Here is a 17255-nt window from a genome sequence, read left to right as displayed (position 1 = left end):
GAGCCTTCAGCTGCTGTTGATTCGGGTGAAGTGGAGTCGGCCCACTAATTCCTACCGGACTCCCAAAAGCCTTTGCTCTCTCTCTCTCTCTCTCTCTCTCTCTGTGTCCCTTCATCTCTCTCTGTCTGTGCTAAATTTAGGCTTCAGGGTGAAGCTGGGGAGGGGATGTGTGGCGTGGGGACTTGATGGCTCTGGCTGCCGCCCCGCACATGATCTCCACTTAATTGGAGTCGGTGGAAACGTGTTGGCTAAACTGCGGTGGGGATCGACTCCTGTGTTCTGTCAGGGGAAACTGGACTGGACACTTATCACAACACCTTAATGGGCTTGTGCAGTATCAAGCGCTTGGCTCCGAGCCAGGGGGGGAGCCTGCTACCACCTTAAACTCTCTATAGTACAGTAGCTCCCTCTGGAGGAGAGGGCTGAACAAACTGCTTTGTAATTGAGAAGCAAAGTTTTGCCGTCTGCTTTTTCTCCTTCTTAACCATGTTGCATACCTTACTGCATCCCCACCCTCCCCCACCCAGTATAAGTACAGGCCTCGCTGTTGTGGCTGTGGTAACAGTGGTGTATCTTTGGCAGAGAGGGTCTTCCTAACTGAGCCTGGTAGTAGCTGCCTGTTAACTCCGCGGCCCGAAAACCACACATGATCTCCATTAGGCTCATCTGAAACGTGTTGACTAAATTGCAGGGACAGGAGAGGGGATGGACCCCAGAGGGCGAGCTGGCACAGTCTGCTGTCTGTGATGTTCCCAGTCCACGAAGCGGGTAGCTGGGAATCGGGGCTTTTATAGAGAACATAGTGTTCCAGAGCTGTCTTTTCCTCCTCTAGCTCTCAAGCATAGCGCCACGCACTTATTTAATCCTGCAAACACCAAGGGTGGAGTCGTCCTCCTCCTTTTTTTTTTTGCTCAGCTCAAGAAAGTCCACTAGTCCACAGTCAAGCGTGTAACCCAGATATGACCGGAGGTTTTCCTCATTTGCGTACGGGAGAAACTGATTTTGGTTGTTAACATAAGGGCAAATTTGAGGCGGTCATGTCTGTGTGTGTAATTGTGCGCGTGTGTACGAGTGTGTGTCCGCATGTGGTGGACCTGGCGATGGGGTGATGCAAATACAGGCGCTCACCTGTGAAATGTTTACTCAGGCTTGATGCAAACTGTGACGGCCAGCGCCCAGGGAATGGTGTCTCAGGCAAATAAGTGGAGGGGAGGAAACGAGAGAGAGAGAGAGAGAGAGAAAACCCCAGCAGGCCCGTCCAGCTACACTGTGCTGTGCAGTAAGATTGTTTTCCTCATATGATCCCGACAGAAACCCTGTTGCACTGCAGCTTCCTTCAGAGGCTCTCTCTTTGATTTATTGACTGGTTTGGGTGGTTTGAACACTTGATGCCATGAGAATGAGCAATTATTGTTGATAACAGGGTGCTTATTAAGAGCGCGACACAATGCCAGGGTAGAGCTGCCGCTGCCAAAGAATAGGAGACCCAAATGAACACAAATGATCTCTAGGTGTTTTTTTAAGCACCAAGGCTTTGGGGCCGGAGCATCATGTCGAATGCAAATGATAATCACCTCTGTGCTGCGGCACCAATGGTCAACAGCCCCAAAGCCTCATCCATGTTAGGCGCTTCATCACGTGAGCACCGAGGAATTTTGCATGTCGCCAACTTGTGTCATGCAATACCAGCACGGGTAAAGGAAGTTTGTGATTACAAAAAACACCTGATATTTCCCTAATGCATCAACAAACAAGCATGATTAATATTATTGTTTGTTAAGTAAATCTTTTCCTATGAGAGATATGATACTTGCTTGTAAAGCCGCCGACGCGAGGTGTGTTTTGCTGACCCTAGACCACGTATACTGTTATTGTAAGGATGAAGGTATTTGAATACAAGTAGCATCATCATTTATTACACTATCTCACATCGCTGTCATATTGTCTTCGCTGTCTGGATGTCCTGGCATAAATGTCAAGTTTTATGCCTCAACCATATGCTTTTACTAACCATCGCTGTCGATCACATTGAGTGTGTTGCTCTGTAGTGAATCTCTGCCTAGAAAATGCCTCGCGCAAGCAGTAACACATGTAAATATGTAATTCCCCCGGTCTCGATACTCTGCTTCAGGCATTGTGTTATTTCTGCTAAACTCTAGAAAACACTAGAAAAGAGAGCCAAATCTGAAAGTCTTTCTATTCTTTCTTCTTTGTATGTGTGTCCTCAGCACAGTGTGAGCGGATGAGTCAGCATGTCTGGTGTGGTGTGGTGGTTTTCTGGGTTAGGGGACAGATAGGAGACTGAGGGGGCTGTTAGACAGCAGCAAAGATCCAAATCGCCAAGAAACAAAATGAAAGAAAGAAGGAGTGGGAGGAAAGGAAGAAGAAGAAGAAGAAGACGACGACGGCAGACAGGGTGGTGGCGTTCTAGGAATGTTCTGGGGTGTAGTAGGGCCCTACGGGCAAAACGAAACAGTCTCCAAAATTGTCGCACCAAATGGCACACCCTGTGTTATGCCGGCGTTTCCCGCTTCTCCTCGTCAGTATTGTTCGGTTCAATTTGAAAGGCTGTTGGAATGTTTAATTAGAATGAATTAGTTTGGTAGTTTACAGTTTGTTCTGAGATGTTCTGAAAGAGTAACATTATGAAAGGTGTGAACACTTCACAGTTCATGGCACCACAATTATCTTCTCTGTATTTTTCGAGCCTGTTTGCTCACACTTAATTAAGGCTTACTAGTGACCTCACCCCGCATGCTCCCATTTGATTGGGCCACACATAATGATTATGTCTCGGCGACTAACAAACACCCTTCGAAACAATTTCCTCATTAACACGCCCAGAAACAACGATAGGCACGCATACGCACTTTAACATTCAATTTTGTGGTTAAATTGGGAATGCTGAGCTTCATGGGAGGGAAATGTTAAATGAGAGGCTTGAAAGAGTAGCCAAAGGCCAAGTCACATATTGTGCCTTTTCAAATGGGGTTGTGTTTACCGCGTTCACCAGAAGAGTCCATATGAACGCCCCCCTCTTGTGGTATTCACGACCTCGTAAGTGGAAAGTTTCTGAAAGCTCCGAGTTCACGACTTGTGACGTGTTTGTTGACGTTGTCAGAAATGGCGGAGGCCTTGGAAGTTAATTCTTTGGTGCATAATAAGTTCATATGTTGTAATTTTAGACTGTAGTGTTTTTCCTCGTAATTTTATAATACGTCTGAGGAAAATGTTGATATTCCCAATGGCCTCATCTTTTTCCTCTGTCATTATGCTTTTACACTAACTGCATTATGTTGCTAACTTGCTAAATTGTTAGCCTCTGTGGCTTTTAGATGCCGACAGTAACGTTAATGTTGCCGTTGCTTAGCCGCGGTGTTCTCGCGACTTGAACTCCAAGCACATGACTTCCCATGTTGTAAACGCAAGCTCACGAGTTTCATTTGAAGGCACCAATAGACAGTAAAACAGTTAGGAAGAAGGGCATGGCAATGTCTCACCTGGCCATGGTCTCAGGTCCTCCTCCACCTTGCATGTCTTCAGAGCGGGGGTGTCCATTTGCTCCTGCCACAGGGCTGGTGTAACACACAATATGAACAATAGGTGAGCACTTATTCGAAATAAGTCAGTGGAGTTTGTGCAGGAATGCAACATTTTAGCATTTTTTGTGCAACGCAGAGAAATGTGTGGGTTGTATATGTGTGAGGAAGTAGCTGCCCGCGCCATAGAAAATCTAAAGCGTGATCCAAAACATCTCGTCATGACAGACTTGTCAAAACTGTCTTGACATCTGGCGGTTTTGGAGATGTGTTTTCCTGTCACAGGTTGGCCTCTGCTGACTGAGCAGTGAGGATTGGGAAGAGGAGGAGGAGGAGGGGGGGCGGTTTTCTCACCAAAGTGAGACCAGGCTCGGAAAAACATGCTTGATGGGTGCATGGGAGATATTTTTGGGCCTTTCAGGCGAGACACTGGAGGGGCAGCGGAGACCTGTGAAGTGCAGGACACTCGCTAGCCTGTCAGGAAGCGAGGGAGGGTCGAGGCAGCTACTGGCCCAACGCGTGGGACCCTGCTTCACACTCAAACGGCCACACCGCAGGAGGGCTGACACAAACGGGGGGCTGTTTGCTCTCGGTCTGAGACGGTGCAGTCGGTACAAGACAACTTGCACGGAGCTCTGTCTCGGCTCATTGGTTGTGTAGAAGTCGAGTCTACAAGCCTCTGAACGGTGTTACATATTGTTACTCGTTTCCCCTTAATGCACATCAATATTGAAGACAGAAACCTGCATATTATATAACCACATTTTTTTCTCATGGTGCTCTGCTTTTAATGACAGCAGCAGTCGGCCATGTGGTATCGCTATGACTCTGCCCTCCGCTATTGAGATACCGCAATATAGTAAACTCCTAACCTCCTGTAGTGGCAATTAGGACGGAGGAGGATGCCAGAAGCAGAGAGGGTGGGGGTGTAGCAGCGCTGGGCTGTTCACCTATAGCCACACTAGGCTCAGCATGTGTAAGATCTGTGCTTCCCCTGGAGCTCCTCCACTTCCTCTGCAAAGGCCCAAATCAGCACTCAGTCACCGAGAGGTCCTGCACTATACCTCACAATGGCAAATTCTTACACATAAATGGCCTTATTCAGAAAGGCTTGCAAGCAGCTGGTGCGATTCGCTCAAGAAAATAAACATTTCCTTCAAATATTTTGATTGGCCGGCAGACAACGTCAATACCAGAGGCACAGATTACCCCTGTTAATAAGAGGACCGGCCCCCTGGGCGGAGCCGAGGAGCCGAGGAGGGCAGGGGGCTGGAGTGGGAAGAAGCGGCGACTGCGTCACTAATAAGTAGCTTTGGGGTGGTGCCAGTATAGTTTTTTGGGGAGGACGCAAATAAACACACGCACCGCGTTTGAAGTGCACGCGTAGATGAAAGGACTGGCTGAGGAGACGTTTGAGCCAAAATGGCGTCCATCCTCGTGACTCCGGATCCAGCGACGCCTCTGAGACATGTAACGCGCCCGGCGTAATGAAGCGTGTCATTGAGACACAGTGAATGCCGGCCCTTGTGCCGGCTTCCTGTTTCGCTTAGGCCTTAGGCGTCGCAACGGGGAGAGAATGTGAGAGAGCAGGCGAGAGAGAAAGAAAGACGCCAGCGAAGGGAAAGGAGAGAGAAAGAGAGCGTGTTAGAGAGGGGAGGAACACGGCCTTGGCTCAGCTATGTGGGACATTTGATATGTCTTTTGAGCCCTCACTTATAACGTGAGCAAAAACAAACACATGGGCTGAAAAATCCTATGTTCTCTTTGAGAGCTCGTCGTCCTCCCACCCTTCCCCTCTCCCCAGACTCAATAGAGACTGTTCATGGCACACATGTAGTTTCTGTAATTGCTGAAATGTAAAACTCAGCCCGACTCTGATGTGAAATTATAACTTACACAAACAGTTGAGTCTGGTAAAAAACAACTCGCTCTCACTTCTCTTTTTCTTTTTTTTTCATAGAGGAGGCGGCTTCAAAAGATTTTTTTTTTTTTTTTTTTGCTAAAGAACAAAAACATTTTCAGTTTGAATTATTCATCTCAGGGTCACAAAAAGAGAGTAACCACAAGTGAAGCTTTCAGGCACCATAACAAATAAACTCCGTGGCGGCCATTGACATATTATGTAAATAGTGGAGTGCAGAAGTAAAACAGAGTGTCTATAGGACTGGTCCAGATTCCTGCTCGTTTTTGGCTGTATTGGCCTCGGAGGGCCAGCTTCCTGCCTGGGTTTGGCAGAAATCAGCATGAAACCCAACTAGTGTGACGGCTATACTCTAAAGTCCACACCGCAGCTACCTGACGGTGCTAATTTCCTGTCTCGCTCTCGCTTCTAATTGGCTGATCATGTCATTCTGGATGTGTGAATTAGTGTGAGCCCCCGAGCAGCGGCGGTAGCAGAGTGCCGCCTCGAACCTGGGGGGGCCGGCCGGCTTGTTTATGTGGTGTAAACAGTGTGGTCACTGTGGACGAGGCGGGAGGGACACGGCTGCATCAAACAGGACTTTTTTCAAGTTAAGTCCAGTCCAGAGGCCACAGCCTGAACATACTGGACAAGAGGGCCAAAGCACAGCTGCGGCAGATGTGTGCCAGTGGAAGCAGGAGGAAGCCAGAGGTACTAACATTTGTGGAAGTGTCATTTACAGAAACAGTTTCAGTTCGTTTCAGGAAATGTTATGCATTGCTGCAAGATTCTTCTTACATTTTTTAATAACATCACCACATAGGTCACACATTCAGACACACACACACACACACACACACACTTTTGGGCCCTCATCAAAGCGTCGAGCACTTGACTCGATGGCGGAACGTTATGCTCGTATCTGATATTCATCTTCAGAGAGGAACACACAGGTGTTGGAACAAATAACATGTTAAATGATACCACTTCAAAAGTACCAGGGATTTTTTTTTTCTTTTTTCGGGATGATTAAATTGATGCTTTATTTCTTTTTTCCCTCCCTCTCTCTCTCTCTGACTGTTAGAACACATTTAAGTTAAAAGAGCCGCTTTCGTCCCGGCTGTCTGTTAGAGGCTGTGCCAGGGGCTTGTTGGGTTCTGTCTGCCCTTTTAAAAATGGAACAAGGTAAAACTGGAATCTGTTTTCCACTTTGAGGGAAATCGAATTTTCTATCATCTGTTTGCTTTTTTCTTAAAGAGTGGAAAGAACTGTGTGTATATTAAAAAAACGCAATGTCACAGCTAGACGTCAAAGGATGATCTGCATTCTGTATCAGAGGAAGAGAAAGAAAAAAAACTGCAACCCACAAACCCATAGTATACACATGTACCTCACTTGAGGTTTTGAAAACCAGAATAACAATTTAGCACTTGATTGTCTGAGTGTCAGATTTGCTTTACTGCACTAGTTGAACCACCACGCATTATCAACCGCACACACACATGCCTCTCCCTCTGCCCTCGCCCGAGAATCATTCCACATGTCTAGCAGGCTTACCTGTGGCCACGGGAGAACAAAAACAAGCAGCGAATGCAGCGTCTGCCAGCGTGCAGGAATCCTGTCACTGCATGCACTGTAATGAGCTCTTAATTACCCTGTCTGTCTGGGGCAATAGCGGAGAACTTGCAACACTAGCACACAGTTGTGTGTGTGTATGTGTGTGTGTGTGTGTTTTGTGCCTATGGTGCAATCGTCTGTGTGTGTGTGTGTGTGATTTAAGAATTCAGTGTAGCACTGAGCAGATGTCTGGAGACATGTCCTGTTGACAAGGAAACTGAGACAGTATTTCATTGCTCAGACAACAATATGAAGCAAGGAGGCTTTAGGAGGAGATGACACTGTATTTTCTTATTTAGCTGTCTTCAAGGGTGCGAGAAACGCAAAGGTCCCAGCCCCGGATAATGGAAAACATCTTTTGTAACAGCGAGGCGGGAATCCATTTAATTATAACGTGTTGATGGGCGATCTATCACCCGGCAATTCTCAAACAAACAGACCCCGGGATTTAAAGTATCTGCAAAATACAACAGCGTCTGGCATGGGGCTGCCAAAAAAGCCGAGAGACGTGTGTGCTGTTGATATGTAAACACCTCCCTGTGTCTCTGAACGGGATTTATTACAACAAGTCTATTTATGTTTGAGCTTTGCTTGTAATACCGCGGTGTTGTTTGTCTGCGCGTGATTCCTACACATACGGGAGCAAGCGCGACATACGTTTCCAGTCTGGTGCTCAGACGCTCCGGCAGATAGACGAGGTGGGAGGGAAGAAGGGCCCTCTGCTCTCTGTTATTTAATTATTTTACCACTCTTGCCCTGCGGTATGCCGTCATGATGGTAATACCACAGATTAAGGTGTGTGGTTTTTACAGCCCTTCCCCTCGTCTGTCTCACTCGTGTGCACACACACACACACACACACACACACTCCTTATAGACGGCCTCCAGTCACTGGTAACGTGAAGCTCCAAGGCCTTTACAGCCCTTCTGACAGTTCCAACTGATGTTAATGTGTTGTGTCTGCTCACAGTTGTATGTACTGTACATGTGTGTGTTGCAACATCGCAGCCCTTTGAAGCCCGACGAGCCCATGGCTCTCTAATTCCTGCCCTAATCCTGTGCGAGGCAGACGAGAGCAGAGCAAAGAGCTCCTCTTCGTCTGCTGTCTGGACCAAGTCTGTACACCTCTCCGAGCCCCCCCCTCCCCCTTCCTCCGTCAGTCCTCAGAAACTTAAAGCTCCCAGTATAAGCTTAGCTGCAGGGGGCTTTCTATTGGCAGACAACCTCCAGAGCTCACGCCAAACTCCAACCCATCAGAAAATTATCATCACAGTGGCTGTATTGTGTTGAAGCGCCACAGTGTTTATTTTTAAGCGTAAGCGGTCGGCGGCGTTTTTTCTAAGACAGCTGGCATTTGTTGTCTCCTCGGTACAGGCAGTGCGAGGGAACAAAATCAATATCAACAGTAAAAGTAAGGACATGGGAGAGCGGAGGACGGAAGACCCCGTGTTCTCCGCAGTCAGCTGTTAGATAGGCGGCCCCATACTGGTGACTCAGCGCTGGCTAAGCTAATCACAAGGCCAAACAGTGGTGATACACACTGATAGACGCACCCACACACGGCCCAGAGCTCCCAAACAAGTCCTCCTGTACACAGCAACACGCTGATACAAAGGTAATGAGATTCATTAGCCAGCATGAGAACTAGAGAGTGGGTGGCCGAGGAGGGCATACTTGTGTGTGCGTTGTGTGTGTTTAGTCTGTACGCTTCCAGACATGGCATCCTGTTAAAGAGGCTCTGACATATGACGGAGTGAACACTCATCCTCACTCCAAGCATCACCCACGCAGCTGTCCACAGCACACACACACACACACACACACACACAAAAACCCACCCCTACATCGCACCACCTCAGTCTGAGTCTCAGCCCCTCTCCCCTCCTGCCCCCGCACATTCGACCAGTCTGAGAGTGACGTGATTGCCAAGGTAGCGGGCGGCTGTTACATTCCTGAGGCTGTAGTGTGCGGTGTGCGGAGGCCAGCTTCAGCACCCGGGCCAAGCTCGGTTGGCAGCACCCGCCGTGCCACCTGGCCACAGACTCGACCCTGCACGCTGTGGGGCCCCCGGACCCACCAACGCAGGGCATCCGGGGACAGAACTGACACGAGCTTCCCCCTCGGACGGCCAACACATATAACGGCTCTCGGATGTGTGGGACAGAACTTGAAAGCCCCCCCGTGGTAGGAAACGCACATGAAGGGCTCTTGGCTTCGTCTGAACTGCGTGTACTGTGTTGATGTGTAGCAGACTTTTTTATTACGGATTACTTACCCTCCGGCCAAATAAAACAAAATCTGTTTGTTTTATTGAAGGAGTTATTTACTTCTAAGTAATGGCGGTTTAATGTGAGCTGACTTTACAGTGATTATTGGTTGTGGTTGTATGTATCAGCGGTCCTCACCTTGTGTGGTGCTTAGGTGGGTTTGGTGGATGGGGCGTTGATTATTGTTCACCGGGCCTATCCGCATAGACCGCTGGTAGCGCTCGATCTCTGACAGCCTGTCCGAGAACTGCATCTTCTGGGGGTCTTCTAGCTTCACTCTGTGCCCTGAAACAGCGACATGAGGAGGACGGGTAAGAGAAAAATCAAGGACTTTGCCAGTTTACCACCTACACAACCAGGAAAAGTGGCACAAGATGGCACTTTATGTTTCCAGAGTTGTACAAAAATAGCAAAAACAATAACAAGAGTCCTATTGGAAAACCTTTTTCCGTCTCCCAAGTTTCTTAATGAAGCCGGGGAGTTTGACATGTCCTGGCAGAAAATGTCTTATTTGCCTGTCTTAAGTGTAATTAGTGTAAAATTAACTTGACCGTCAATATCCTCCATTTGTAAATTACAAACACTCACACAGGATGAAATTATATAAGGGCGGCAGGAGAGAGAGAGAGACACGCCGTCACCATGTTTTCAGCTTGCAAATACAAAAATATTATTAGAATGTCAGCAGACCTTGACATACATTGGCTAGACACTAAGTGTTACCCAAGCTGCACCTGCTGCCGCGTCATACGCAGATAACGATAGCATAAGTGGTTGAAAATAATTGCTTGAGGAATGCTGTTTTCCCTGAACCTTAAGTCTAAGAAATAACAAACTATGTATTGTGACATTAGGGCAGTTTCTATGAACTGCTGAAGCGGAGTGATCTTTATCTTGCCACCTTGCTTTAAAAAACAAAAAACAACAAAAAAATTACAAGATAGTGAGTAGATCTGCCCCCAATAACCGCCTTTCTCACACACGCCCACACACACACACGCATTCAGGTCCGACTGACACAGCACTTAGTCAGAAGGAAACACCCAGACAAGGCTACCAGACCATATAGTCATCGGTCTTAAACATAACGGATAAAGAAAGAGAAAGACAGAAAGAGAGCTTTCATAGGTGTGTGTGTGAGTAGGATGTGAGAATTAACTGAATAAGTGAAGCTGCGTCTCTTTTATCCAGACCACGGAAAACTAACCAACACACTTAGTGCCCCTTATCACTCTGATGTCCCGTCCAGGGGGATGGTGAAAAAAAAAAAAAAACCTCTGAACATGCCTTTTATATAGACACACAGACATGTACAAATACACATGTTCACGCACACATCCATACGTGCACATGCTCTACATGTGAACACACCTTTAAGTCCGGATGAGGGCTATGCCTCTAATGGGAGGAAGAGATTTTAATGTAACTATCAATGCACCAAAACTGTGTGCGAACCGGCATGTATACATTCTGTGGTTTTCTCCCTGGCATCTCTACAGAGTAGCCTAATGTGAAGTAATGGCTGGATTTGAATATTTTATCACTATATAAAGGGGGCAAGGCAGACGGACCAATATGGATTTTGCCCGTCCTTTCTCTCCACTGACCCATGGGCAATATATCTTCCCTCGGAGGCTGACCCATGGGTAAAGTTTCCTCTCGTTTACCGCTCTGTCCATTTGTTTGTGCCCACCACCTCCCCTCCATCCTCCTCTTTACGAACTATATAGAAATATCTAGCATTGACAGCCCCCAACACACACACACACATGCATACAGATGCACAAAGGGTACTGGGGGTGCGCATTGATGCACAGACACAATGTCTGAACGCAGGCAGCCACTGAATACGAAATTTCTAAAGTCAAAGTGCAGCACAGAATGGTACTTTTTTTTATAATTCACACCCACTGATTAACACATCTTTATGTGTGTGAGAAAGAGAGACTCAGTCATGACTAATCTGCCCGAGCAGAGACTAATTCTGTTGCTGCTCTCCAGCTGTTTTTTTTCCCCGAGTATTAGGACGCCAAAGGAAAGGACGGTATTTGTGTGCGCTCGATTCCACCCACCAGTTTGCTCCGTGCCGTTACTCAGGAACATGGGTGGACACACGCCGACACACACACTCCGTAATATCTTTTTTATTCACACTCGTGTGGCCAGTCTGCCTTCTCTTTAAACCGTGATGGAAGGAATGAAGGCCTGCGTTCTCACTCTCTCTCTCTCTCTCATACACACACACACACACAGCGCCAGGCCCAGGCTCCATCACCCACATAGACACTGTGACTACTGTCTGTTCCAGGCCAGGAGCAGGGGCGGCCGGGGGAAGCAGCCCTCCAAATATAGCCCCTATATGTGTCCTTGTGTAGTTATTAAGAGATTTACACCACCTCAAACGGCTGAGGTCAGGGAAATGATACATCCCACCGCTCTCTAGTTGGAAAAAAACAGACACAGACGGCGGGCAGGAAAAAAATGATAATTGGTCAGTTTTTCTGTGGCCAATGGTGGTCTGAGATGAATTGGCTGGCTCTTTAGGGATGAAAGTGATCATTCAGCTGCCCACAAACACACACACACACTCGAGCCTAGCTAGTGGACGCCATGCTGGCCCAGGTCCAGTTGGCAGGGGACACACACCGCGTTTGGCGACACACTGTTCGGAGCTTCCAGTAGGGGGTTTAGTGGGCTGTTGAGAGGGTGATTTTTGGAAGAGCGGCGGCTTCATTAGGACAAGGCCTGGAGCTCATTAACCCGGGGGCCCGCGGTTGCTGTTAACACCACTAATCAACTGGGAGGTGGCTCCAAACTTTCTTTTCCCCCCTCCTCCTCCTCTGTTTTTTTTCTCTCTGCCTTTGTCTCTTGGATACTTATCAAATAAATCTATCAGGAGGGCGGCACACTCACACATACCTCCTCTCATCTTTTAGGGCGTTTTCACTTCGTTTGGCTCGTCAGAGTGAAATCAGAGTGAAATTGACACTTTTGGTTCGCTTTCTATTTAGTTTGGTTTTGGCTTCAGAGTTCACAAATTAAAGCGCAAAATTAATTTGATGAGGGGCGAGTATGAAGGAGCGAATTCATCTTTTTCGTCTCTAGAGCTGACACTTCTATGGAGGGGATCGCGGACTTTGAAATATTGCTTTCATAGTATTTTCACTTTGACTCGGCACTGATCGACGGTGCGCTTGAATCCCTTCTCCCCCAGTTTATCTCGAATGACTTCACAAACGTCACTATTTTTGTAGACTTTATTTATCATATTCTGTATGTACCCTTCGGCCCAGATGTCAAGCAAACATCTGACTTATGCAGAAGTCCAGGCCAGTCCTCTCCCACATATGATTTTGTAATCGACTAATTGATTAGTTGATTTAATCGACAGATCTGTAAAACTGAGTTTCTCCATAACGAATCACACAAAACCACCACTTTAAATCGTGGGTTTACCAGAGATGTGCTCATAAGCTTCTTGGAAATTAGTCATTCAGCATGAAAAAGGCATATGCAATGACTGATCGATGAAAGAAATCTTAGTCAACTAAGATTAGTTGACTAATCATTTAAGATGTGGCAACCCTAGAACAGTGTAATCATTTTTTCTTCCTTTTTCGTAATAAACTGTTTCGTTTCAATTTCATCTGGATTTTGGATATACAGGAGTTCTTTTAAATGAATCCTGTAACAGCCCTCTTTAAACCCTGTATTTCTCTCCTGCACATTGACTCTTGTTGAAAGAAAACAGCGTTATCCACTGTTGAAAAGTTTTTTTTTTTCGACTATCTAAATCATTACACACTCTGCGAGATATCGCCAAAGAGACTCAAGCTGTATCTTCCAGTTAAGCCTTGCGTTAATGCGCTATCTTTGTCCAGTTGACCCGGCCCGTAGCCACAGTGTTTCTGCACCGACCGCCAACATTTGACTTCTACTCTGCAGGTCCGGGGGCCAGAGGGGTGCCGGAGCTCTGCACCGGTCCCATTTCAGAGGGGTTTCTGTGGTCGGATGAATATTTAATGTGTCAGGGTGCACTTAGGAGAGAATGCCCTTGTTTTTCTCTCTATGATATCATAACCACAAGATAGAGCTGGGAGATGGGGGCCAATGCACACATGAGGCCCTAAACAGCAGCGCTCAATAAGCACCCGGAGCCGAAATGGATGCTAAAGGTTGTAGATTTACTAGCCTCCTCTCAGAGTAGCGGTCGCATCATCTGAAAGCATTATGGAAGTCTTATGAAGAACAAATAAAATGCTTGATATAAAATGTCTGGTATTAACGATGTACTGAGAGGCGATGGCTGTGTTTTGAAGCAATGGGTGTGCCGTTCTCAGCCCCGCTTTGTTTTGTGTGTGTGTGGGTGTATGTGTGTCTTTTTATTTCCTGATAGTGTTTTATCTTCGCTGCAGAATAACGTGAGATGCTGCTTTGCTCTTTTGCCCTTTGTGCTTTGAAGCGCGCGCAGATAGAGTCTAGTGTAAGTGATGTGAAAAGTGTGAAGCTATTTTTCATGAGATTGCACCCCGGCGCTGCTCTAATACCCGACCACATGAACAGCAAACTCCACCGCGTTCTTACCCAGCCTTCCCTCCACAAAGCCCATATCAGCTCAACACAGAGACGGTGTTTGCTCAGTGAGGTGACAGCCAGGCCTTAAACACCGACGCCACAGCTGAATGATCACCCAATACGACTTGTTTCCTTCCTTCGTCCCCCCCACTCCCCCGCCACCCCCCACTTATTTCTCTACTTCTCCTCTCTTTCTCCTCTCTGTCTGTCTCTTTCTCCATTGAAAGAAAGAAACATATGTTCCCGTCCAAAGGGAGACACATTAAACACAAGCTCTTTTTAGTAAAGGGCCGGGCGCTTTTTCAGGGGCAAAGTGAAACTCTATCTGGACGGCAAAGGGCAATACGTGCCTTGGCCCCGGCCCAAGTCTGCACTGAATATATTTGAAGTGTAAATATTTGCATTCAACGTATAAATGGACTTGATAGGCTCCTGATAACAGACCAGAATTGATTTGGAGTGCATGTATCTCACTTAACACTGGAAACTATGTCTGGACTGTAAAGGCTAGACAAGTATGCTATAGGATTACATACAAAAATGTCTGAAGCATTTGTGAGTCCAATATGAAGGCTACTGTGATAGCAGCTTTCTGTCACATGTTTGAAATGACCTCTTTTGTTGCATTGTTGAGGAGTCAAATCAGTAGTACCACAACTTAAAATTAGGGCTGTCAAAGGTAAAGGGATAATAACGCGTTACGGTAAAATCGTTTTAACACCGCTCATTTTTTTAACGCAATTAATTTTTTGGAGGCTCAGTGGGCTCAGTTTTAAAGACACTGGTATCACATGAAACTAGAAAACATATGGAATCCATTGGTACCAACCATGTCATACTAGTGTGTCGGGAAGGAGGTTAAATAACGCTCCAAGCCTATGCTAAATTTTGGCGAGGGAAAACTGTCATGGCCATTTTCAAAGGGGTCCCTTGACCTCTGACCTCAAGATATGTGAATGAAAATAGGTTCTATGGGTACCCACGAGTCTCCCCTTTACAGACATGCCCACTTTATGATAATCACATGCAGTTTGGGGGCAAGTCATAGTCAAATCAGCACACTGACACACTGACAGCTGTTGTTGCCTGTTGGGCTGCAGTTTGCCATGTTATGTTTTTAGCATATTTTTTATGCTAAATGCAGTACCTGTGAGGGTTTCTGGACAATATCTGTCATTGTTTTGTGTTGATAATTGATTTTCAATAATAAATATATACATACATTTGCATTAAGCAAGCATATTTGCCCACTACCATGTTGATAAGAATATTAAATACTTAACAAATCTCCCTTTAAGGTACATTTTGAACAGAAAGTGTGATTAATTTGTGATTAATTAATCATGGACCAGCCCTACTTAAAATGCATCTCTCATCTTAGATAAGCCCATGCTTTACATTTGTTGGAAAAAACACAAGAGCAGCCTCCTTATCTAACTTCAAAATCCTCACAGTGCAATGTGGGGCGACAGTTGAACACATGTTGCAGCGAGGCCTACTTGCCTGCGAGCAAACTTCCGTTCGCCCTCAACAGACACTGGGGACGTTTCAACATCTGTTGAGCAAAGACTCGTACACCTGTCTTCCTCTTCCTCCTCGCTAGCAGACCTGAACCCCCAACGTTTTTCGTTCCCACCCTGCTTCTTTCCGCCACTCTGTCTTATACTTCCCTCTTTTTGTTCTATTACTGGCACCGTAGCGCAGCTCAAAAAACGCATCTCTTGCAGCAGGGTGTTTTGGCACCGCGTTTCCCAAGGCCACCAATCACATAGTTGGGTATTTAAAGCGGGACGAATCAAAGTTCTTGTTTTGAGGCTGACCCTGAAGGATGTGGGTTTCACCCTTGGCTGGTGATTGTGGCTGTCTCGTCTGGGCCTAAATGAGTCGATGCTAGCCACATACAGACATTACACTACTTAACGCTCATTTACATAACACCCTCGTAACACTTTCAGAATGAATGCATTAGGTTTTACGACTGTATCGTTAGCGTGGATTGAATGCACAGACTGTTTATTTCCTGGGACATAAACTACGTGTGAGTTGAAGTATGTGTCATAAACATCGCCGCGCTGAATACAGCGGCGAGTGTGGAAACATTATTTTCATCTAAGCTTTCAGGAGGAGGTCAAGCAAAAGTTTTGGCACGCTTTTATCAGTAGTCTGCCCTCTCTGACCACAGCTAGGAGATCGTCTGGTCCCCCTAGGCAGATGCTTCGGTCTCTCTCTGGGGACATCAACAGTGTGAAAATCCCCCTCGCAGGTCTGAAAACAAGCTGCTCACAGCGGAAGTTGCTACATGAGGCTGTTTGAGCACAGCCTTCCTTTTCTGATAAGGGGATAAAGCTCTTTGCGTGTGTGTGCGTGTGTGTGTGTGTGTGTGTGTGTGTGTGTGTGTGTGTGTGGAACAGAAGCAGTGGCACATAAGGACAGCCCTACAGCGAGGCAGGTTGAGGCAGGCTGAAAGAGGATGAAGGGGTGCCAAAATAAGGCCCAATGCACCCGGATTCTCTGACAATACTACAAGGCCCGTAGCACATTGAGAGCAATCATCCCTCTTTTGTCCCTCCATTCCACGTGTGTGTGTGTGTGTGTGTGTGTGTGTGTGTGTGTGTGTGTGTGTGTGTGTGTGTGTGTGTGTGTGTGTGTGTGTGTGTGTAACTGTCTTCTACTCTGGAGTTGAGGCGTGTGGGGGTTGATAGGAGCGTGGCTGTTTTTCAGACCTTTTTTGGCTGCTTGCCTGCAGACTTTGTAGATTCCCCAGTGCTGCTGCTGCTACTACTGCTGCTCTGGCCTTGTTCGAGCACAGAAGGCCCATTTGGCTCCGGTGACAGATCATATTAAAGCAATAAGCTGCTTTTGAGTGTGTTATTTTAGCTCTAATGGTGAATGGGGTTGTTGTGTGTGTGTACATGTTTGCGCGTACGTGGTAGTCAGCTTGTTCGAAGCAGCGAGGTGCCGGGGGAGAAAAGGTGGGGGCCTCTCGCAAGACTGTGGGAAAGGAAAGCAAGCTGCCGTTGTCGCATACATCAATGCAACGCCAGCAGATGTGTCAAACGGCTTCGCGTTCACACCTTTGTGCACACTCGCTCGCACACAATAATGTGCAGCAATGCCTGCAGTTGCCCCCAGACACACACGCAGTTCCACAGAATGAGAATTGATATTCCAGGTAGGGTCAACGTGTGATATGTTAAATGTGTGAATTCTCCATGGTGTGGGCCTGCACGTACTTTCAGTACTTTTTCTCTGAGATGTTAGTGGACTGCTGCAGCAGTGTTGAGGTTACAAAGATTGACCTCTTCTTTTCTGTGATGTTTCCAAGGCTTCCCTCTGTGTTTACCCAGAGGATTATAA

General features: G+C 46.8%; 1 protein-coding gene across 5 annotated transcripts in view; it reads right to left on the bottom strand.

The window, feature by feature from the left end:
- Positions 1-17255, bottom strand: part of runx3 (RUNX family transcription factor 3) — a 53564-nt gene that overhangs the window by 4855 nt on the left and 31454 nt on the right. For 2 of the 5 annotated variants that reach the window (XM_037796359.1, XM_037796360.1), the window contains 2 exons: positions 9462-9608; positions 3501-3575 (listed from right to left, as the gene is read on the bottom strand). The exons of 1 other annotated variant lie outside the window; for it this stretch is intronic. In XM_037796359.1, coding sequence (XP_037652287.1) covers positions 3501-3575; positions 9462-9608 — 222 coding nt within the window. The remainder of the gene's footprint in view (positions 1-3500; positions 3576-9461; positions 9609-17255) is intronic. 2 more of the 5 variants (XM_037796362.1, XM_037796361.1) reach the window with 2 other exon arrangements.

This window comes from Sebastes umbrosus, chromosome 16 (assembly GCF_015220745.1).
Source record: "Sebastes umbrosus isolate fSebUmb1 chromosome 16, fSebUmb1.pri, whole genome shotgun sequence".
In the NCBI taxonomy this organism is placed as follows: Eukaryota; Metazoa; Chordata; class Actinopteri; order Perciformes; family Sebastidae; genus Sebastes; species Sebastes umbrosus.
Note: the sequence above shows the minus strand (reverse complement) of the source record. Positions and strands in the feature narration are given on the sequence as shown.